Raw genomic sequence first — 23,642 nt, 5'->3', positions numbered from 1 at the left:
AATGCTAGCACAAATCTGTGGCTCCGGGCTGGAGGCTGGCTCCCAGATGCAGTGCTGATGTGCCGTAACTGCCTCAGTGAGAGAGGGAGGGGCTGGCCTCCCAAGCATGTGCTCTGTGGTGCTCACCTCTCCCCTGTACAGCCTAGCACCTGGCTGGTATGGGGCAGGGTGTGATGCTGCCATGGCAATGAGGTGCTGGGTTGAGGGTACTGAGCAGGTATCAGGTCTGACAGCAGAGTCCCCTGGGCTTAGGGACTCTTTCGCTGACCTTACTGCCTTGATGGACCCTCTATGGCAGACCCTCTCCATGGGTCTAGCAGTGAGAGCAGAGCTGGGCCAGGTTTGAACACTCCAGGGAACCTGGCTGGAGCTGATCTCTGCTTAGATGCTGATTTCAATGGAGAGAGCTGCTAGCACCAGGGACATACTCTCTGCATGCAGTGGGAGGAGGTGCATGGGCATTGAGTTAACTCTCCTTCTCCCCTTCATTAGGTATCACAGGAAATCAGCCAAATCAACTGCACTTGAACTCAGTGGGGCCTGCATCCTCGCAGAGTCCCATGGGGATGAACTTGCCTGGCCAGCAGCCACTCTCCCATGAACCCCCGACGTCCATGATGTCCTCGCCGAATCCCCTGGGCGCCAACATTCCGATGCACCCTGGTGCGCAGGGGGCGGGTGTGCCCCCCCCAAATCCCATGATGCTGCCTCCAGGGCCCCAGGACTCCTTGAACCAGCCCTGCGGCCCTGTGCCAAACAATTCTCAGATGATCCCTTCCAACCAGCTGGTGTTCCCCCGCATGCAGCAGCCCCACAATGCCATGCAGTCTCCAGCTGCGGGTATGCCCATGACACCAGGAGGTGGGGCTGGGATGCAGCAACATTACCCGCCCGGGATGCCCTTGCCACCAGAGGACCTTCCCTCCCAGCAGCCTGGCCAGATGCCCCCCCAGCAGCACATGCTGGGCAAGAACATCCCTCCTCGGATTGGAGATCCCTACCCCCCTGTGCTTCCGGGTGTGGCTTCAGTGCTGAATGACCCTGAGCTCAGTGAGGTCATCCGCCCCACACCTACGGGCATCCCTGAGTTTGACCTCTCCAGGATCATCCCTTCAGAGAAGCCGAGCAGCACCTTGCAGTATTTCCCCAAGAGTGACAGCCAAGCACCGAAATCACAGCCTTCCAACCTCCACCTCATGAACCTGCAGAACATGATGGCTGAGCAGCCACCCACGCGGCCAGGCATGAGCACCCCCAGCCTTCCAGGGCAGCAGGGCATGCAGCGGGGACTCAACATGTCTATGTGCCACCCTGGACAGGTGTCCATGCTGAGCAGGACAGGTATGCCACCCCAGCAAGCCATGATGGGGAACAGCATGCACCAGGGCATGATGTCCCCCCAGCAGAGTCTGATGGCCCAGCAGAATTTCATGCTGATGCAGGCTAAGCAGAGGAGCATGTCTGTGTCAGGGGAAATGTACGCCCAGTCGGGCCATATGATGTCGCCTCAGGGCTCCCTCATGGGGCCCCCACCTCAGCAGAACCTTATGGTCACACACCAGATGAGGCAGAGGAGTGTTTCACTGGACAGCCAAATGAGCTACATCTCCGGGCCTGGAAACATGGCGAACCTGCCTTTCTAATCATGTCCTGAGGGGCAAGGGCCGATTGTAGAAACTTTTTTTTTAAAACCTTTATTTGGATTAGGGTCGGGAGGCTGGGGCCTGTGGGGGTGCGGAGGGTTTTTCATATTGGATTTGCCTCTATAAGGAAAACCAGATGTGCAGTAAAATTGATGTGAATCCTTTTTGGGGGGCGGGGGTATTATTATTTTTGAAACTCAAGTGGTGACCGGGGGCTTCCAGACCCTACGGCAGTTTGTAAAATCTTCCTTTTTTTTTCCTCGTAGTGTGGGTTTTCTTTGTTTTTTGTTTTGTTTTAAAGAACAACCAAAATGTACAACAAGATTTTGAATGAGCTGTAAATAGGGCTGGGAAAGGCAGAAACTTGTGCTGGTTTTAAATTGTCTGTATTTCTGTGTTTTAATAGAAGCCTCAATTTTCTGTTTTAAAACAACAACAAAACTTTTCAAAAAATCAATGTATGAGGGTTTAAAACTCTTGCAGAGGAGGTTCTAGGGGAGTGGGAGGAGGTGAGTGGGTATTGAGAGAGCCCTCTGCAAAAGAGCCTCTTTGCCAGCCCCACATCATTCATGCATCAGAACAGCTTGTGTGCGGGGATGCATGGTTTTGAACAGACATATATACACATCTTAGATCCTGATTCTGCAGTCAGACCCTCTGGGCCTGTACTCGGTTCAGGGGTGCACCCAGTCATATGGATCCACCTGCAGGATTGGAGCTGCTGAGATGTCTATAAAACAGTGTTGGTTGTGGGAGACGCTGTTTGGTGGTTGGGATGGATAGTGGTCTTTATCTGTCTCTGCTGCGTGGTGAAGCTGCTGGTAGCATGAGCAAGGAGAGGGCCCAGTTGTTTAGTTTAGGGAAGGGTGGGGGGTCTGATCCCACTCTGCAAGTAACAAGTAACTGGACCATGAGGCCTCCACCCAATCATGACACTCCCTGCTCCCTTCTCCATCCTCAGATGTTCTGTGTGATGTGTGCATGTCGCTGTGGAGTGGAGATAGCAGAATGAACACTGGGATTTCTGACTGGCTGATTTCATCCTGTAGCTTCCTGGATGTGTTGTGCAGAAGCCAGGAGGGAACTCAAGACACACACACACCCCCACCAAAGCATCCCATACTTCTTGTTGGCTCTGCTCCCACTTACATGAGTTCATGCATCTCACCCTGCTGCACTATGTCCTTTGCCTCCGAAGTGCACACATTTCTGTGGGAGAGCTAGCCTGATGCATAAAAGCAGGCATTTTATGGTAAAGGTTCTCCAAGCATTTTCTCAATCTGGGAATCCCAGACTCCTCCATGAAAGGCCCTAGAGGCAGTTGGGCAGCAGTTGTAAGGCCACCTTTATACCCTGAAACCACCTGCAGCAGCCCTGCTCTCTACTATGGATGTGCAGCCTGTAGAGACATCAAGTCCTTGCATGCAATACTCCACCTGGATACAAGAGGCCTCCTGCTCAGACTGAGCTGATGTTTTTCTAAACGAAGCTCTAGTTCAAACAGTAATTTATTCAGGGAAGTTCCATGGCTTGTGTTATACAGGAAGCTAGACTAGATGATCACAATGGTCTCATCTGGTCTTAGAGGCTATGCTGGGAGATGTCTCCTCCACAGGTCATTCCATGTTACTCATAGGAGCAGCTGGGACTTCATTTCCACTACCGCTGTAGGCTGCTTAAAGCAAGGACTGCAAGCATAAGTTTCGTGTGGGGGAGTGTCCCCATGCCTGGCACCCTCTTCCTGCACAGAGTTCTTAGAGTGTGCTATGACAGCTTTTTGAAGGGAGGTTGGAGATAATCCATGTGTGCATGCAGTCTCTGTGGATTGCAGGAAAATATTCTAAAAAATGGATCCAAATGACCATGGGGCACCCTAATCTACCACCATTTTGAGGTTTATCTCCGAAAAGCCAGCCTTTTTGTTGCCCCTCTCATAGCAAAGGGGCCCCTTCCCCAAGCAGCACAATGGAGGAGAAATAAAGCTTCTGCACCGAGAAGTTGAAGCACTGCATGAAATGTGAACCTTCTGTTTGTGGTTCCAAGAGTGAATCTGTTAGCAAAGGCTGCTGAACTGCACCAGCCCAACAGTCTCTTAGGCCAGATCCCAATGGGCTGAAACCAAAAAGTTTAGACAGAACCATTCCCAAGTTTGAGGGTGTTTTGTGGGAATGGGGCTGGCTGGGAAGGGTGTTGAGCTCTGGTCTTTTGCTTTGGGCCTGTGTCTAGGGACCATGAGTGTGGCTCTCAGAACAGCAATGGGCTAAAACCAGAGGCACTTTTCCAGCTCTGTCCCATTTGATAAAATGGGAACAACCCATTGCGTTGCCCATCTCTGCCTGGGACAGTGCCCTGCCCTGTCGAAGGGCCAAGAGGGCTGTCCCCTCCACCTCCCACTCTAAGTGCACTCAGGCACCTTGCTTTTTAACCGGGGTGGTTGTTTACCCATTTCAGAGACTGGAGGGGGGAAGATTGGTGCTGGAAGAGCTGGTTCAAGCAGAACAATACAAACCATACTGTAAAACAAACCTTCCCTATTTCTCCATGTTGCCCCCTGGCAGTGCTGTTGGGGGTAACCCCTGCTAGTATTTCCCTTGTAAACACCATTGGGAGTTGCTCAGGACCAGCACAAGCCCCATGCACCACAAAAGCCCCTGGCCCCATACGTTAAGGGGCATTTCACCCCCCACCATTAAGTCTCTCTATTTGAAGCCATAATCTTTTAAATAAAATTAAGCTTTGTCTCCAGACAGCCATTGCTTTGACCCCTGAGTGATTAAAAGCTCCAGTGTGTAGACCTCCTACACTTCCCCCTACCCATCTGGTCTAGCTGAGAAATGTCCTGAGGTGTTGGATCTCTGTTCTGTCAGCATTGTCCTCACATGAGTCAGGGCCTGCAACTTGCAATATGTCTGTGTGAGGAAAGTCAGTGCAGCTGTGTAGAAGAGCGAGAGAGAGAACTTGCAGATGCAGGTGGGAGTGATGGCATTCCAGGTAACAGAAAGGGAAGGTGACAGTGATGATATTTATCCCACTTTAGATTGTATGACAGTTGGGAAGGAGCAAGGCCTACAGCCCAACCGCCCTCAATACAACAGTGAAATTCTGGTACTTTGCAAGGATGTTGGCCCTCCTGGGGCACTTTTTGTTTGGTCTTCAGAGCAGCCAACTGGGAAGTTGTAACCAACCCCCCACTGCCCTAGCACCCAGTCTTCATGATATCTGAATCTGGAGGCCGGCAAGGCTGAGTGGTGCCTTTTTTTGCTTCGGGTACCATCTCCCAAACAGGTCTAGTTCATCAGCAATATGGTGGGAGCCTTTCAGAGGTGAACAGTAGCCACCCCTTGTTTGCTCTGTCACCCTCTGCTGTGCCCTGGGTCTCATCTTGTCTTGTGCTTTATTGCTTCATTTATTGGCTTCAGTTTTGTGTGCTGAATTCTACCCAATCATGGTTATGGATGCCCCTTTGTTTCTAACTATGATATGTCAATGTTTTTTCCTGCTCCAAACAAAGGAAAACGTCTTTCCAATGCAATTTTAAGCAATCACATGTCCAGAATTAGCTTTCATGTCAAGGTAACAGTGACTGACCCCCCTTTCTCTGTCATCCCATGGAGAAACTTCCCCAGTCATTTTGTACCATTATATAAATATATATATAAAAATATAAATATATAAATACAATATGTGAAGACATCTTATTGGTTTTTATTTTGAAACAATTTTTAGGCTTGTTTTTTGGGTATCTGTGCTGCCTGTAATGTATTGACCTGTTTTATAGGTGCCTTTTTATTAAAAAGAGAAGTTTCAAAACCTGATCCTTGGAGCCTGTCTTCACTGGTCTGAGTTTCTTCAACATTAGCTAGTGTGGCCCACTGTACTTGGGGGCTCACATCAAATCACATATAGCTGGTAGTTGCTGTTTGGTAGTGCCCCAGCGAAGAACTAGCTTGGACACATGCTTTTCTTCTGGTTGTTTTCTCCAACTTATGTTTGAGTAATGAGGAGAGTTGTTGCCATGTGAAGGGCAGAGATGTTGTTAATGCCCAGATTATCCGAACTACAAGTCAAATCTTAGCTTTTAACTGCAATCCTTTCCAATGATGCCAACAGCAGTCTTCTGCTCCTAGCAGGATCTGATGCTGTAGTAGTACCGAAGATCAACAATGTCCTGCTGAGCTAGGCCACTGGTTAACCCTCTGTTGCTGCTTTTTGGGTAGTTCATCCTCTCCATTCAGTTGGAAACAGCTACCATGAGGCAATAAAAGAACCCATTCCTTCCCTGCCCTGCTGTCAGCCCAGCTCTCTGCACCATAAACCATGTGTGTCTAAGCCCTCTTGCTCTCTCAGAACTGCAGAGCCATGGATGCTCCTGAGCCAGTCTCTCTCCTGCTGGGCAAAAGCAGTGAAGGAAAGGAGCACTGTTGGCTTTATTCTCTGACTGCTCCCTTGGAGCTAGTCGTCAAAGGCTACAAAATAATCTTCACTCCCTGATTGCAAACGATGTCAGTCAGTGTATGTGTGTGTGTTCTTTCCATGTGCTTTCCCAGTTCTGCACAGAGAGATAGTGCAGCAGACTTCAATATATTGAGACAAGTTATGCATTACACTCCTGGCTAAGAACATAGGAGTTGCTGATTCAAACCCTCTTTCTGCTTGCTGAGCTGGGATTTGAACTTTATTCTCGTACCTCCAGTGAATGGCTCAAGTGCCAGAGTGGGAGGTATTTTGATGTGGGAGCTCCCTTGGTCTTTCCTGGTGAAGCTGGTCCACTGCCACTAAATAATAATTGGGTCAAACTCAGGCTGTGAATCCTTTGGTAGTCCAGTTGTTTCAGTACGTTCTCCAGAATGGGTGAGTTGCTGGTTCAAATCCCTTTTGTGCTGGTTGAGATGGGATTTGAAGCAGGCTCTCTTACCTCTCAAGTGAAGGGCCTTAGTGCCAACCTGGGAGGTATTCTGACATAGGGTTCCCTCAGTCTTTGCTAGTGACACTGGTCCAATTTTAACTACATAATAAATGGGCCAAAGTCTGCCTCCATGGCTCTTGATGGTATGGGGGTTAGAGCACTTCTCTGGTTCAAATCCCCCCTCTGCCTCGGGAGGGGATCTGGTGCCTGAGGTGCAGGCTATATTGACTGTGGACTCTACAGAGCAGCTCTTGCTGGTTTAATTAATGAGTAATTGGGTCCATACAAAAGACCCAAATCTCTCTTTTGTCCCCAGTGGCTAGGATACACACCCAGGCTGTGGCAGAGCCCAGGTGACTCCCCTTCTCTGCTGAGGGGTGTGAACTGATGGCTCCCACCTCCCAGGGAAGAGTTCAGACAAGGATGTTCCACTGCAAAGGGCAATCACCTGGGAGGGAGGAAATCCTTCTGCAATCCCCTGCTGACTATGCAGAGTATGGCTTTGAACCAGGCTCTCCAACAACCCAGGTGTAAGTACCCTCACCACCAGCCTATAGAGGGATTCTAACTTTTGGCCTGGCCTGAAGAATTGTTAAGTCAATTGCAATAGCTTCAAAAGGCAAGAGTGAGGGAGCCACTCAGCACTATACCCCAAAGCCCAGGGCACACACCTTGGCTGCAGGAGAACCCTCTTCAATCTGCTCCACAGGCCAAGGGACAATTTGAACCAGCATCTCCCACAGGTCAGGCATGTAACCTAACCACCAGGTTGCAGAGCACGTCTTGCCCATGGGCTGGCCCAAAGAATAGTTAATTCAAGTGTAACAGCTTCAAGAGGCAACAATGAGGAACCACCCCATCATGAAAGCCCAAAGTTAAGGGTGCACACGTGGGATACAGGAAATGGCTAGTCAAGCCCTCTCTTAACAGACCAGGGTGGGTGTGTTGCCCTAGCATTTCCCACAATCTACAGCAGTCACTGAACCACTGGCCTAGAGAAGGCATCTCAACTATTCTAGGGGCCAGCGAGTGGGTAAGTCAAGTGGAACCCCTCCCCCCTGCCTTTCTGTGGCTGTGATGGGGTGGACTAGGCCCAGAGGCCCCTTGTTGGTGGCCTCAGGGTCCTGCTACACTCATCCCAGCAGAGGAGCAGTGGTGCAGTCCTCCAAGCAGGCTAGAGTGGCTGCAGAGGAAGCAGCTAATCATGGCCTAGGAAGGCCATATAAAAGGAGCTGCAGAGCAGTGCAGCAGTTACTTGCTGCTGGAAGCTGGAGAAGAAAGGACTGCAGGCCTGTCTAGCTGAGGGATCTGCAGCACAATGGACAGCGAAGTGGAGGCAGGGAATGGGGAAGCGAGAGGCTCCTGGCTGGCTGCTAGGACTGAGCCAAAGACAATTTGATCCCCTGGGCCCTGCTAGCAATGAAGGAACTCTGGGCGGCCTGTGGACACTGAGCCGGGACTGAGCCTGGGGAGGGCCACAGGAAGATAGTGGCTCCAGGGAGGAAGCCCTGGGGATACAGCCCAACATCAGGGCTGGACTAGTTTAAAGACTGCAGACACACCCAACCAGAGGGGGCGCTTGTGAGAGGTGGGTGCTGACCCCATTATAGGGGCCCAGGGTATTGTCAGTTGGCATGCAGAAAGAAGTTACTCACCTTGTGCAGTAACGCTGGGTCTTCGAGATACATGTCCCTGTGGGTGCTTTGCTGTATGTGCACTTGTGTGCCTGTGTTGTTGATTACCAAACTTTGGTAGTACTGTCCTTTTGATAGCTGCCAATCACTGTGTGTCACAAGGCTGAGCCTTGGATTCTATCTAGGTAAAGCCCCATAGGCAGATCCTGCCACAAAGGCCCATCTGTCCCAGTTGTTCAGGTATGGGCTCGGGGCAGGTCCAGTTCTCAGTCCAGAGAAGCTATTTCTTACATGATCACTGCTCCTCTGCCCTGTTGCACTGACCTGTTTGGAGCTGCTCAGTGATTTGGGCACGTAACATCTGTTACAGACTTTGCTGCATTCGATGTCCAACTTCCTGTGTGATTTGGTGAAGCCCAGGGCTTAAATTCTCAAAGATTATTTCCCGGAGCACCCCACCCCATTAGGGGCTCCTGGATTTAGCTTGGGGGTGGAGGGGCGCCAGGGCTTGGGACTTTAGCCCCGATGCCTCCGCAGGTTTGAAACTATTTACCAGAGCTCCACTCTGATGTGCTCCAGCTGAATTTAAGCCCTGGTGAAGCTCCTCTTTCTTTGACTCACTCTTTTCTCTTTGCTTGATGATGAGTTGTTGCCAGGTAGCCATGGATCTGCAAGACTGGGCTGCAGCGTCACATTAGCAGGCAGGACTGTAGAGCAGTGTATTATCCCTATTTTGGAGATGGTCAAACTAAGTCTATGTGACTTGACCAAGGCCACATCAGGCATTAGTGTCACTGCTTTAGAATCCCTTGCTCAGACTGCTAGGCCATGCAGTCTCTCACTCTTGAGCTGCCTCTTCTTGCGGCCAGGGCCAAACTTGGATGAGCAGGCAGACAAATAAGTGTTTTTGCCACCAGGCAGGTCTTGCAGCAATTATGGATACCTGGGAACACCAACTCTCCTCAGGCCTAATGCACTGTGAGCACTTTAATAAGACCTTTCCAATGAAACAAGCTCCAGTTGATTTTTTTTCTTAATTAAAGCGGCTGAGCTTTGAGTCCAACTCTGCCATGGGTTGGCAAATCTGAAACTTTAATAAAGTATGTTATGCATCTGATGAAGTGGACTGTAGCCCACGAAAGCTTATGCTCAAATAAACTTGTTAGTCTCTAAGGTGCCACAAGTACTCCTGTTCTTTTTGCGGATACAGACTAACATGGTTGCTACTCTGAAACGTGAATAAAGTAGATTATAGTAACCTATTAGGGTTAGCTGATGTCTCAGTACATTAGTGATGGGTGGTCTAGGCAGTCCTTGGTTAAAAACTGAGCAAAACCTGGCTCTTACATGTGCCCTAAAATAACAGAGCCTGCTGCAGCACTCGTGAAAAGAACAAATTCCATTGAGCCTCATAAGCAACACATGAAAGGCTCCTTTTATCTCCATACAGAACTTATCAGAAAGGCATCTGACCAGCCAGCAGCTATTCATTGGTCTCTCTGATCTGGCTGTGTTTCAGAATATTGACAATTCTGGATGACTTTCTGCAGAAATGAGACATGCGAGGTGGAAAAAGTACTTTATTTAATCATTATAGTTCATTTAAAAGAAACGCAGCAGACAAAATTTATGGTGAGTTTATAGGGACACAAGATATAAGTTACAATAAAAAAAATAAAGCCTCTCAAAATTCCCCTTTGAGTTATGAACACTGAAATAATGTACAAACTGTAGCTGGACTTTGCCACAGTAGCCCAGTTTAAACAAACTTTTCGGCATTTCTCCCTGCTTGGACCATAAGAATCACCTCATCAGCTTCACTGGGGTCCTCAGTGGCTGTGGTGTGAACACCGCAGGGAACGTTTGTTTTTTATTTTTGTTAAAGTTGCATCCCTTGGAATTTAAACAAAAATAAATCTCTAAACCTTGGACTTTTCCTGTTGCGGTTAGAGTTGGTAAAATGCTTCACCAATGCTCCATTTTGGGCTGAATTTAGCCCAATGGTGATCCTTTAAATATGGATCATTCCCCTACAGATTCTTCTTCTGACAGATCATTTTTCTGGAAAGGGGTGAGTGAATTGTAGTTGGTCTCTTTTTGTTATTGGGTGAATGCTACTAGTAACCTTAGCACAAAGCTCAAACATCCACTCTGCCACATGGGCAGTTTGACAACACTGAAATTAATACTGTTCAGCAGAAATAGTTTTAGTTTTGCCTAGAAAATCAGGTTAATTTTGGAGCAGATTTTTACAAATGTATTTGTGGTTAGGTTGTGCCTCGGATGAGTGGTGGCCAATGGCTCTTTAGACAGAACTATAACATACATTTCAAGCCAAAATTACCTATTAAGAAAAATATAAAGAAAGCAGCAGCAGCATTGCCTACACATTGTCCCTGTCGATGTGACAATAGCTAATGGAAAACAGCCAGTTAAACAGAGTCCCTTATGGCTGCTCTACACAGACTTGCACTGAAATAACCCCAGCTGTGGGTTAAAACTGCTGTCGTTAGTTTGGTGCATGTCTGTGTAGAGGCCTGATCCTGAGCGCTGTGGGGTACCCACAACTCTGGTATGAAGTCAAAGTTCAGACCTTTTTACCCTAAAATCTAATGCGTGAAATTTTTAAAAACACCATCAATGCAAGTAGCACTAGAATGCCTGAAAGCACAGTACAAAGCATAGCAAAAACTTTCCCTTGTCCCCCCCTGAGAAAAAAAAAAAACAAAAAAAAAAACAACCAACCTCCTTCCCACCCCCCCCAAACTCCTCTTCTCCTTCCATGTTCTGTTTTACTCTGGAATAATGGGAATCCTTGATCTTAAAACCAAGAGATACAGCAACCGACCCCCAAAGCAAATCAGTAACACATTCAGCCTTATTTCCTTCCTCCTCCCCCCCGGTAATCAAAGTAGGAGAGGGTCTGTGCCAGCATTCAGTTACAAGGCTGGACAGGGCCTGCTCAGAGAATATTCACCCTCAAAGGAAATCAATTAGTTCCAGTAAGTCAGTAACTGGAATTATTAATAGCAATAAAATGGATTGAAAGTGAGTGAGAAAGTATGCAGCTGATGGGCAGGAAAGGAATTCCTGACAGTAAAGTCTTTGGGCCTATGGAAGAGTCTCCCAGTGTGAGTCGCAGAAACACCGCCGTTGGGGATTGAGGCACTCAACCTGCCCAAAGCCCCAGGAAAGGCACAACAGGAGACAACCCCACGTTGGCTGGAGGAGATGGGCTGGCTGCCTTATAGGCCTCTTCTACTTCCAGATTCTGTGATGCAGTCAGAAGAGCAGTGTCCAGTCCTTTGTATTGACCAGAACGGTGTGTAACATGCAGCTACGTGCCAAACTAACTAAAACGTACTCTAAACGTCGTCATATTTTACATGACTTTCATTAAACATAGAACAGTTTCTAATTAAAAGCAATAATCGGGCTGTTTCACTTTCTTCTGAGCACCTTAATGAGCTGCACAGACTAAATCATGCTCTTCCATTTCTCTGATAAAAATCTCTCCGTCGTCTGGAATTTCCTGTTTGTCATTTTCTAAGGGCCCAATTCTGTGGTTGGCTCTGCACATGGGGCTCCTCCAGTGGGGAGGATGCAGTATCCGAGCTAACTTACTAGGGTCCCAGCAAGCTCCTTTGCAGTGGTTGCTATGTAAAGTCAGTATTTACCAAGGGCTACCACAAACCATTTCTCCATATACTTAGCACAGGAAGTAACTATGTGGTAACAGTTGGCAAGTATTTGCTGTTTTAATGGTGACCTTTAGACCTCAGTTTCTTGTGGAGAGGAGGGAAGTGGTAGGGATGATACTGAGGCGCAGAGCTGAGTCCTGCACCAAAGGCATTACATGCTCTGCTGGCCGGGAACACCAAGGTCTATCTCAGCCCCGTGCCCAGTTCTTTCCCCACTAGAAGGTGCTGACAGAAGTGATGGTGTCCGACTCAATCCCACTGCTCTTCCTCGTCACATCAAGGATCTCCTGCAGGGTCTCCTGGCTTATGCAGCCCAGGTCCCGGAGGATCCGGAAGAAGTCGTTGCGGAACTTGACTCCAACAAAGGCATAGAGGATGGGGTTGAGACAGCAATGTGTGAAGCCAATCACCTCTGTCACCATGATGCTGGTGCCCAGCTGGTCCACCAAGGCACAATCGTTCGGTAAGGTTTCCAGCTTGTTTAGCGTGTCCAAAAAGATGACCATGTGGTAAGGGCTCCAACAGAGTAAGAACACCCCTGTGACCAGGATGGCCACTCTCACGGCCTTCTGCCTCTGCAGTCGCTGAGACTGGCACAGGGTCCTCACAATGGCTGTATAGCAGTAGCACATAACCAGCAGGGGCACGAAGAAACCCACAATGTGATACAGGAAGCGGGTTGCCAGCCACATGTTGCTGCCATGAATCCCAACTTGCTGGAAATTGCAGACACTGTGGTTGCTCTTGTCTGACCAGACCTCCATGAGCACTAGATCGGGCAAGGTCAGCACCAGGGAGATGAACCAAATGGCCAGGCAAGTGAGGTGGATGGACCTGACTCTGCGCTTCCTGTAGGTGTGGATAGCATACACTATGGCCAGGTAGCGATCCACACTGATGCAGCCCAGCAGCATGCTGCTGCAGTAGAAGTTGATTTTGTGGACAGCGCTGAGGACTTTGCAGAGGAAAGTGCCGAAGATCCAGCCGGTCAAGCTCTCGGTCACGCCAAAAGGCAAGGTGAGCACTAGCACCAGATTGGCCAAGGCTAGATGAAAGAGGAAGTTCTCGGTGGTAGTGCGGGCGCGCTTGTAACGCTCCAGGATGATCAATACTAGGGCATTGCCCAAGGTCCCCAGAAGGAATATCAGAAGGTAAACTAAGGGCACAAAGATCTTCTTGAAAGGATGTGTGGGATCGCTAGCCAGTGACGAGACTGTATCTGGACAAAAGTAGTCATCGTAGGATCTTGTGGTGTTGTCATTGTCATTGTAGTCACTGAATTCCCCCAGCAAATTCTGCAGAACAGGAGGAGAATAATCCCATTACAGGCTGCAGTTTCTGTACAGCCATTTCCCAGGAGAAAGCCCAACCATTACATAGGAAATGGCAGACAAGATTAGTCACCTAGTCGATCAAGTGCAAGGCCCTGCCTCTGGACAATAGCCAGCACCAGACACTTCAGAGGAAGGTGCAGGAAACCTCCAGCAGCAAATGTGAGATAATCTGCCGCCAGTGAGGGTCTCATCCTGATCTTTGATCGTTAGAACCTCCTGCTCCAGCATTTAAGCCAACGTTTATCTCCCACCCATTACATGTTTTATCATTAACTAAAATATTTCTTGATATTCTTGTTATCCATATAAATATACAATCTCTTTTGAATCTTAAGTCCATGGCTTCAACTATCTCCTGTGGCAATGAGTTCCTCAGTCTAAGTACGCACTGCGTGAACAAGAATTTCCTTTGGTTAGTTTTGAATTTGCCACCCTCAATCTCATTGAATGTCCCCTTATTCTTGTGTTATGGGACAGGGTGAACACAAGCATCCAATCGGCTGTGTCTGTCCCATTCATTATTGTATAGACTTTTATCAGGTCCCCTCTTATTCAGCTATCGCTAAGGTAAACAATCCCAGTCTCTATGAAAAGAGTTTTTTCCCAGCCCTTGATCATTCTTGTCATCTTTCTTTGAACCCTTCTAATTCCATTGTATCCTTTTTGGGATGGGGGACCAGAACTACACAGACTGTCTGGAGGAGGATGTCTTGTTGGTTTATATAGAGGCATTAGAATATTCTCCATATTATTCTCCACCCTATTCCTTGTTGACACTCAGGTTGTTTGCTTTCTGAGCACTGCTGCACACTGGGCAGAGCCCTCCATTGAGCTGGCCACCTTCACGCCCTTTCCTGACTTGATGCAGTTAATTCAGAACCCTGTAAGGGCTACGAATAGTACATTTTCCCCTCCTATGTGCATTACTTTGTACTTATCAACACTGAACTTTAGTCACCATTGTGTTGCCCATTTTACCTGGCTTGGTTGTGTCCCTCTAATTAACTTTTCTGTAGTTTTCTATCATGTTAATTCCATATTCTGTTCCCAAAACTACCTTCACACACTGGCCCTAAGGACTTTCTCTGATTTGTCTGTAGGGTGATTACAAACCATGCTGTATTTTGAGACAGAGAATGTATTGCCACTCCTCTTGACTCAGTACTGTCCCGCAGCGTGACACCATGGCTGTCTGAGCTCCTTGGGCTGAATTACTGCTGGGAATTTGTGATATCAGGTCCACGCCCAATGCGCAGGCTGTGATGTTGCCACACAAAGTGAGATTTGCACTGGGAACAATGCAGCAGCTGGCCAATGGAGTGAGCTGTACGTAGGCAGTGGAGATGGGACGGCCATTGCCTCCTACTTTTAAAAACCTGGCTGGGAGGGAGCACACTGAGCCTGGCTGGCGGCAGCTGGGTTCTGCTCTGCCTTGTGGCACATGCATCATGCTGGTCAGTTCTGGTTTTGTGTTGTCTTGCATGCCTGCAGCTGGTCCCTCACCTGCTGGTGGCTGAAACCACAGCAGTGGCTTCTAGGGGCTGGGGCCTAACCAGGTTTGGGAAGCAGAATGGACCCACTACCCAAAGGCCTTGGGCTGCCAGCAAGGAGGGTAAGGATTGAAGGAAGGCAGGGACTTAGAGAAGATCCTGGCTTGCCCTCCTCACTTTTATAGTCCTTTTGGCACCTATGGAGCTGTATCACACACCAAGTTTTTTATTCAAAGCAGAAATCAAATCAAAGTCCTGAGCACTAGAAAGCAAACAACCTGAGTGTCAACAAGGAATAGGGTGGAGAATAATATGGAGAATACTCTAAGGCAAAGCCTAGCCCTCACAGTGGAGCACATGCTCTGACTGTTCTGCGCTGCTCCAGGCAGGCAATGGATAGAGCCTGCTAGCCAAAACAAGAGTGCTCAGTAAAAGGGGAGGGTGGAAATCAATGAGGAGAAGAGGAACAAAGGGCCAAGCAAGGGTTCATGGCAAAAATGTCACAGATAGCCAGTGATGAGCTGCTAAAAAATTAACAACCGGTTCCTTATAAAAAGTTCTGATTTAAGGAATGTGCCACAATATGTATTTTTTGTACCAATAGGGTTACCATACGTCCGTATTTTCCCGGGAGGAATTTTTAAAATTTAAAAATTCCGCCCAGGCAGCGATTTAAGAACCAAAAAGCCTGACATCTCCAGGAAAATACGGATGTATGTTAACCCTACCTAAAGTTCTTTTTTCAAAAGATGGGCCTGAACTAGAAATGAGCTCCATTTCACATGTGTGGGTCCCCGCCACACCCTGGGGGTGTGCACATGTGTGGGTCCCAGCTGCTCCCTGCCCCCCTCATTGAAGCGGGTGTGCAGGGTTACTGCCCTGGGAACTGCAGGGTACCAGTGGACGTGCGGCTGGCTGCAGACAGGGGCGTGGGGCAGGGCTAGCTGGAGGCAGGGGGTGCAACACGGGCTGTCTGGGGGCAAGGGGGTGCAGAGAGGGGGTGGCTGCAGGGGCTGGCTTTGGGCAGGGACAGCTCAACAAATACTAACTAGAAGATGGTAAGGGTTCCCCTGCAGTCAGCCTGAACACTCTTCCCCTCCCAAACACCTTCTCTGGAGACTGAGACTTGCATTGACCACAGCGGAAGTTTCTGCTTGCTGTTTTCATACCTTTCACTGCCAGCTGTAGCTGCCTGCACCTGCTGCACCTTCCCCCATTAGCCATAGTTCCTGCTTGAGCTGTTTTCAGAGCTATTTTTTTTTCTTTTTTTGGTTGCATTTTTTTTTTAGAAACATCTCAAGTGTCCTGTGAAATACAGAGAGTGTGAATCTCCCCAGTCATGAGACCCTAGGCCACATGGCAGAGGCAGAAAGCTCCCTGGTTGGGGACACCCCCCTGAAACACACACAAGCGATCTCTGGCTGTAGCAAGTGATGGCCTCGCTTGAGGCAATGGCATGTTGTTAGCTTCTCGCCCGTAGAGAGCAACCCCTGGGACATTGCACTGTGGCAGAGAGCTGTAGCTGCTGTGCACTCACGCAAATCTTTAAAGCGCAGTTTTGGAAAATAATAAGGTGCTGGTGCTGCTTTACTCCCGTCTCCCCAGCGCCTCCTCCTGGGAGTTAGCCAATAGGCCAAGAGGTCAGGAAAGAAACCACACACCTTGGTCAGGTTTTCTGCCTTCATCTAAAGCAACAGCAGGGCACCAGGCTGGAGGGACCAACACTCACCTCCACTAACTAAAACTCTGCAAAACAAATAGCTGCAAAGGAGGAGAGACGGCAAAGGGAGTCTTTAAACTACCCTTAATTTCATATTTTTCTGTTCCTAAAAATATTTCCTAGCAACTGCCTAGTTCATGTACATACCAGGAGTTAATGATGCCCATGGAACTTGTGCTAATAGCACTGATCATGGCAAGGGCCAATGGCCAAGGTCTAACCCAATGCTGGGGTGGTTATATAACCTCATGCCTGATAAATACATCCTTAAGGGGTTCTTGTTTCAAAGGGCCCTCAGTATCTATGCCATCTGCAGCCCCCCCAGCTGCTGTACTATTAATGTGACACTATGAATGTGCACAGCATCTCATCAAATGCATACAAAGGTTCCTTCTCTACAACGCTTACATTTTCCCTTCGCAAAACAAAAACAAAACAAAACAGGCTGCTCGAGAGCCAGGGAAGGGTTGGGGGATTCCAAGCATCGGAGAGAGGAGGAGATGCTGCAGAACAATTTGGGACTGCAGGATTAATCACAAGAGTGCAGCATGGTGGCAAAACAAAAGGATAGCAATCCTTCAAAACATGAGCAGTGACTGCACAGTGCTAAACGGTTTTTAACTGCACAGAGTGGCTGTCAGCATCACCTTGCATTTACAACAGAAGATGCAGCACTCGAGCACCACTATCTACCACCATCTCATCTCTGATAAGGTGACAGGTAGGGTATTGTTTGTTTTTTACTGTAAGCCACTCGCCTCTGGCTTGGGAAATGTGCACAGTGCTGTGACTGCGCTGTCCTCTCATGTACGTCTCAGGCTGGGAGAGAGCAGCAAGTGTGGGTGGGAGCGGACAGAGATGAGTCAAAGAGACAAAGTATTTAGGTATTGAATCCAAGCTGAAGCAGAAAGGGGTTGGAGCGCAGCAACAAGAGTTACATAGAGTGTGACACACTAGGGCTATTGGAACACAGATGTGAGGGACCTTACAGCATTCAGTATGGCAGGTGCAGAGATTAGTCCCCATGACTTGCATGGACAATAGGCTGTTTCCAACTCCTGCTGCTTGGCCAGGGACTCAACATTTTGCTTTAAGGATGGATTTGCTGGGAAAACATGTGTGTGCTTGCGAAAGCCTCTAGTAGAAGGAAAAAGGGGCCTAAAAATAAGGAAGGAGGAAGGAATAGAACAGGAGAATTATGTAATAGCTTCCGTTTGTCACTGCTGTGGGTATGTGTGTGTAATGATGGGGAATTACATGTAAAATAAAACAGAACTGGCAAGCCAACCATGGCACTAATTGTGTGTGTGTGTCTCTCTCTCTCTCTCTCTCTCTCCCCCCCTCCCCTTGCAGGAAGGTAGATTAGATTAAATTTATTTAATGCAATCCCTCAGGCTTTCTGCTTAAGAGGCTCCTAGAAAACAGAGATGGAAAAGACATCCCCCTATTAGTTCATCAAGTTCAGCCTCCCTCAAGTGCTAGGAGGACATTAAACTGATTCTACTCTACCTCACAATTGCCCATCTCTTCAGTCCCAAAGTCATCCATGTTCCACACAGATCTGGTGTTCCCCTCACAGTTGAATATCATTTACAGATGAGATAAAGTCATGGAGCTGAAGTTCTGGAAAGTTATTCACAACCAAGGAACAAATTCCACTGCACTTTAATTTCCCTGCATGAATAATTTTGTGTCTGTCACAGACTACATCCCCTGTCTGGACCTGGGCAGGTTAAGCAGTAAGGACACACCACTGATTTTAGCTGTTTTTCTGCCAATAGGATAATTTATATATAAGGCATATAACCAAGAGGAGGGTGAAAAGAAAAAAAAAATCAGAATTGGTCTAAGATTCCATTAGTTGTTGTTTTGCGGAGCTTACCCACTGGATTCTGTACTTTGATCACCCCCACCCCCACCCGCCGCTCACCGTGCTTTGCCCACTTTTCACTTTTTTCATTAAGGAGTGAGCTCTGCTTTACTCCCAGCTAAACTCCACCACCACGATTCTCCTGCTTGAGCCTTTCATTTAAAAGGAGTGGTCAGGGTGATCAAAGAAGGGGAAGTATCGTTTGCAAAAAAAAAACCCAAAAAACTACTGCCCAAAATAATTGTTCATTTTATTTTAAAGTTTTCACAGGATTTTTCAACCAAACAAATCAAAAATTGTTGTTGTTTTTTTTTGGGGGGGGGGGGAGGTGAGGGCTGCTTTTTCCCTTTTCTCACCTTTCCACCACCACCCCCCTTCAAAAGGAAACAAGGGAAAAAAGGTAAGGGGAAAAATTAAACCAAAATGGAATGAATATGTTTTGATTTGAACAGAAACAAAAAACACAATTTCCTTCAAAAAGTCATCTTTAATTTAAAAAAAAAAAAGTTGAAAAACTTCTGAGCCACTCTATTCAAAAGCCAGGCTGTGTGGCAAATCTGCCGTGAGCTTTCCTTAGCATGGAACAATCATCTTTTAAAAGATATTATTGTTTTCAATTTACAAGGCTAATTAGAAGATGGAATATACTGTGTTATAATTCAGATCTAGGCTATTTGTAGTATAGCTTCTCTCCTGGTAAAAAAACCTCTAATAAAAATACGCTACAGCACTGCTCTCGGGCAGGCTCCGCAAGACGACCCACTCATAGAAAAGGATAAAATGCAGGCAGGGATATGAGTGTACAATTATGTTATTGTGGGATGTAGGTCTTTCATGTGTTTCCCAAGGTTATTGTAGCTTACCCAATTACTCCTGTTTGTTAAAGTTAGTGGGTTTGATTTCCCATGGCACTGCACCTTGTGCATTTACACCAGTGCACGGTGGTGTAAAATGCTGTCAAGTCAGAATACGTGTTTTAAACCCACTCTCTGCTGGTTTAAATGACTACACGAGGTGGGCTTCTCTCTCAGCAAGTTAACCTAGGAAGGAGACGCATCTGATTCCCACCATCTCAGAATGAGCCTTTTGGCCACAAGAACAGAGCCTGCAATCCCAGCCCCGACAGCAGGAGAATTGTAGAGCCAAGCATTGATGAAAACACTTTAAAGATATGGCACAAGTAATCATGGCATGTGAGAAGGGCTGGCATTCTCATCTGCACCTCCTGCAGCTAGCAAAAACATCCCTAAATAGGTGCTTTGGGGTCTAACTACCTTGGTTTGAAATTTTAGCTCGAGACCAAACTTATCTAACCAAAAGGGGGAAAATGTGTTTGTGGGTGGGAGAGGTTAAAAGCCAAGCTCCTCAGCCCAGATAGAACACCGGTCACCCCCCAGTATCCTCAACCTAACCTCATGGACATTGTAAAAACAAAGAGCCGTGCGTGACTTACCATGTCATAGCTCTTCATAGAGATGCTGTAGGGCCCCATTATTTGAGAGGCAGTTTTTCTCCTCCAGTGGTTTGGGTAGTGGCTCTGACAGAGACTATCAACCAACTTCCCTTTTTGATGAGGGGTTAATAATTTAACTGAGTGGGGCGGGGAATCTAGTTCTCATCAAAGTATTGAGCTTTTCAACTTTGCAAGGCAAATGAGCTCAAAGCTCAGAATGACCTATTTGAGCATCAGATTAGAATCTCGCTCTATCATCTTTACTTTAAACTGATTTTTAAAATACAGAGTCTAGAGGCTTTTATAGAAGACACTGCACTGGGTTTGGGCAATATACAAAACATATTTAAGATTTTAAGACATGTTCTACTCATGGGAAAAGTTTATTTCCAACCCCCAAAATGCCCTGAATTGGGTATGGACTGGATTGTCATGGCCCTCTAACTCTAATAGCACCAGCTGCTTTAAGCCCTCAGCTTTTCTCTTCTTCCTTCTGTTTCGGCTCTCATCATTATCCAAAGTAATCAAACAGTTTGCTCCAGAAGGACACTGGCAGAATGGTTGGAGCAGGGATGGGGGAATAGATAAGTAATTAATTAATATTTGTACACCACTCTGTGTAAAGTAAGAGAGTCCAATTGATTATACAGTACCCATGTAGCTACTGCATTACTCAAATTCCCATTGAGAAGGATGATGTCTCTGCTTGGTGTGCAGGGGCTGTTGGTTGCCCTGTCTAAAAATGTTGCAAAATCAGTGGGAGAGGGAAGGGCAAATTCATGGTGTCTAAACCCAACCATTAGCTCAGCAGGACAGAGCAGCATGGTATCCTGGCCTTCTTTTCTCCATCCTTGTTTCTACAGAAATAGGGTGACCAGACGTCCCCTTTTTAAAGAGACAGTAATGTATTTCAGCCCTCGTGCAGGTGTCTTGACTTTTTCTAAAAACAGGCAAATTGTCCCGTATTTTCTGTCTACCCCCCATCAGTACAGGTGGGTCCAGCTGCTGGCCAGATCCTGGCTCACCAGCCGCCCACCCACCAGTGGTGAGTGGGGTGTTACAGTGGCCAACAATGGGGGTGGGTGTGCAAGGCAGGCAGTGAAGATGCAGTGGGCGGGGCTGGCAGCTCCCCCTGCTCGTCTGTCAGCATAGCCCCTTCTGTGTGCCAGGTCTCAGACAGCGGGGCCCTGCTCCCCGGACCCGTTTCCAGCCGGCACTGGAAGCAGCTCCCGTCTCTTCTCTACTGCACCGTGCCAAAAGGCTGCTGCTGGCCACATTCTGGTGTGAACCCTGGCAGAAATCTGAGGAGAGGGGGCATGTTACCCTGCGTTCCCCTACACATGTTGCCTTGGGAAGATATGTCACAAGGTATCAGGAGAGGTGGGTCCATCCCGGAGGCCTAGCCAGGCATGGAGGGTGGAGAGAGCCTGGCAGGGAGGGTCGGGTCGTCACCCGCCCTGTGTGAGAGAGGTATACCAGAGAGTGTGTATGTATCACCTCTCCCTCTGTGAGCCCTTAAGTCTTAAAGAGAAGAAGGTAAATAAAAAGAATCCAATTACTCAGTATTTCTTTTTAAAAGAGACTCAGTCAACTTGATGTTAATTTGAATGTTTATACTGCATAGTTCTGATTGATTGCCATTGAACTTGCTTGAACAGGAGTAATTTTACCAGCTGTCCCATATTCAGCATAGGGAAATATGGTCACCCCAGACAGAGACCTTATTGGGGAGGTGTGAAGCTCTGACAAAGGTAATGCCTGATCTCTGCAAGGCAGAGTGCATTGGCACTGAGGCTGCCATGCTGGAGAGGATGTCTGAATGGAAGTCATGCAGACGAAGTGGGGGGCACACTCCATGCTTTTACTGGCCTTTATGCCCCTCCACAAAGGAGCAGCGAACCGCTGCAGTGAGTCCACATTCCCTTGCCTGTAAGGCAATCAGCTTGAAGACAAGCAGGCAGCTGTGATGAGAAGCACCTCTGCCCCTAAGATGCTGCATTCTGTTCTGGGCACATGGCTGGTCCTATGGAATATATACTGTTCATCCACACCCACCCTGCCACTTCCTGCCTGCCAATGTGGAGAGAGACAGCTAACCAGAGAAGTTGCTCCAATAAAAGATAGTACCTTACCCACCCTGTCTGACAGACAGACAGACACATACACTCATTTTGTGGCCTGTGTGGACTCACCTTCATGGCCCAGGAGTCATGGCTGAAAAGCAGCTATCCAAACAAGAGGCAGAGAGCTCACACTCTGCTAGGGCAGGCTGTTGCCAGGGGAATAGGACATGGGACATTGGGTGGTACATTGACAGAGCAAGGCCCTCTGTAGGCTCATGAGCACCAGAATGCAATTGTCTGGGACCCTGCAGTACCAGAGTCATATAGTACAGTACTGGGAAGAGCAACACACAGTATTTAGCGGCTGGAAGGACAGAGAACTAAAGAAGCAAATTTGACTAAACGCCCATGGGAAGGCAGATAGCGACAGGTACTTGAAGGACATAAGCGTTAAAAAAGAGAAGGGCATCATTTAGAGAGGCAGTGTAGCCCCCTGGACTGTGGTGCAGTAGACCTGGGTTCTATTCCTAACTCTGTCACTGACCAGCTGGGTGACCATGGCAAGTCACAGCCCCTCCCTATGCCTGTTTCCCCATCAGCAAAATGGGGATAATGATACCAATGACCTTGGTGAAGTGCTTTGAAATCTACAGCTGAAAAGTTCTACCAAAGAGCACACTATTATTATAGTACATAGGGTGTAACTAGAAGCAAATGGGATGAAATGGGGCCATAGGAAATGTAGGCTGGAAATATCTTCCAATGGTGTGAACTATGGGCCAGTCTGCGCAGAAACCATGCATGTATCTGGTATAACCCTGCTAGGCATGAGCCTTACAAATACAGAGACACGAGGGAGCAACAAGATGCCTCCATTTAGGAACAGGCTTCTGACCTTTCAACTTTCTGCAGCAAAGCATGGAGGTAGAATTACCTCCAAACAGGTCCAGCAACTCTCGGCTATTGCACGGAGCTGCGTAATGACAGCCTGCCCCTTGTAGTAAGATGAGGCCCTGAAACATAAACCCTTATATCAGACACCCGGTATGAGGCCTGAGGCCTGAAATAAAGTAATGGTCAAGACTTTGTTAACATAAAGCAAAGTTAAACTGTGAGCCAGAGGCAGGCCCTGCTCACAGAAGCTGGCAAGGAAAGGGCTGATGTTGCAATAATACACATACCTAAAAGGTACTGGACACTAGAGATATAAACATGTGCCAGGATGGTATCCAGAACACTCCAATACTTGCACACTCCACACAGATGACAAGGAACAGGCTGACCCATCCTAAAGATGGGTAGAAGGGGAATATGATGGCTAGAGTTGTTTTGTTCGAACCAACATGTACAAGGAGAGAGGCGGCACCTTACTATATAGAGGGGTTGCACCTCAATATGTCAGGAGTGACGTGTAACATGTTTGTACCTGTGTCTAAGGACGCATCCCTGAGTGGTTGTCTTTGTCTGGCCTAGGGGGCAGTGGTAAATCCCGCCACTGCCTGAGCCGGTCCATTGTCAGGGAGCACATATGTACTATGTAGACATCTGATTCGGGGAGCTAGAGACTGTTTCATTTGGCAATAAACCTGGCTGGGTGCCTTCGTACCTTATCGGAGGCTGTGGTCATCATGTTTTTCTTACAAGATCTGCAGAGCCGGGGCAGCACACAGAGGGAACACACACACACACGCAGCTGATTGTTGTTATAATTGAACAAAGCAGAGCACCACACCGGTGATGTCTGATGACACCCCTGATAGTGTCCTACCCTTCCTTTCCCAGACTCTCAAGCTGAGTTTGCTGGGAGCCTGAAGAAACTGATGCATCC

The 23,642-nt window shown here is 47.8% G+C and overlaps 2 protein-coding genes across 4 annotated transcripts in view; one reads left to right on the top strand and one right to left on the bottom strand.

Moving 5' to 3' along the window:
• The window catches only part of BCL9L (BCL9 like), a 102,950-nt gene extending 97,492 nt beyond the window's left edge, over positions 1-5,458 (top strand). For all 3 annotated transcript variants that reach the window (XM_054005372.1, XM_054005370.1, XM_054005371.1), the window contains exon 8: positions 493-5,458. In XM_054005372.1, the coding sequence (XP_053861347.1) occupies positions 493-1,643 (1,151 nt within the window). In that variant the 3' untranslated portion in view covers positions 1,644-5,458. The remainder of the gene's footprint in view (positions 1-492) is intronic.
• Positions 5,459-10,905: 5,447 nt separating this feature from the next.
• On the bottom strand, positions 10,906-19,834 carry CXCR5 (C-X-C motif chemokine receptor 5). The gene is made up of 2 exons (XM_054005874.1): positions 19,752-19,834; positions 10,906-13,179 (listed from the first exon to the last, which is right to left on the bottom strand). The coding sequence occupies exons 1-2, from the start codon at positions 19,788-19,790 to the stop codon at positions 12,100-12,102; spliced, it is 1,119 nt and encodes a 372-aa protein (XP_053861849.1). The 5' UTR covers positions 19,791-19,834; the 3' UTR covers positions 10,906-12,099.
• Between the last annotated feature and the right edge of the window lie 3,808 nt (positions 19,835-23,642).

Source organism: Malaclemys terrapin, chromosome 15 (genome assembly GCF_027887155.1).
Source record: "Malaclemys terrapin pileata isolate rMalTer1 chromosome 15, rMalTer1.hap1, whole genome shotgun sequence".
Classification (NCBI taxonomy): Eukaryota; Metazoa; Chordata; order Testudines; family Emydidae; genus Malaclemys; species Malaclemys terrapin.
This window is presented reverse-complemented; position numbering and strand designations above follow the sequence as displayed.

Excerpts from the sequence above, each read along its gene's own strand:
- CXCR5 (XM_054005874.1), bottom strand. The coding sequence starts at position 19,790 with ATGGGGCCCTACAGCATCTCTATGAAGAGCTATGACATG. Across the intron at positions 13,180-19,751 it reads CTATGAAGAGCTATGACATG|AATTTGCTGGGGGAATTCAG; the intron begins GTAAGTCACGCA and ends CCTGTTCTGCAG.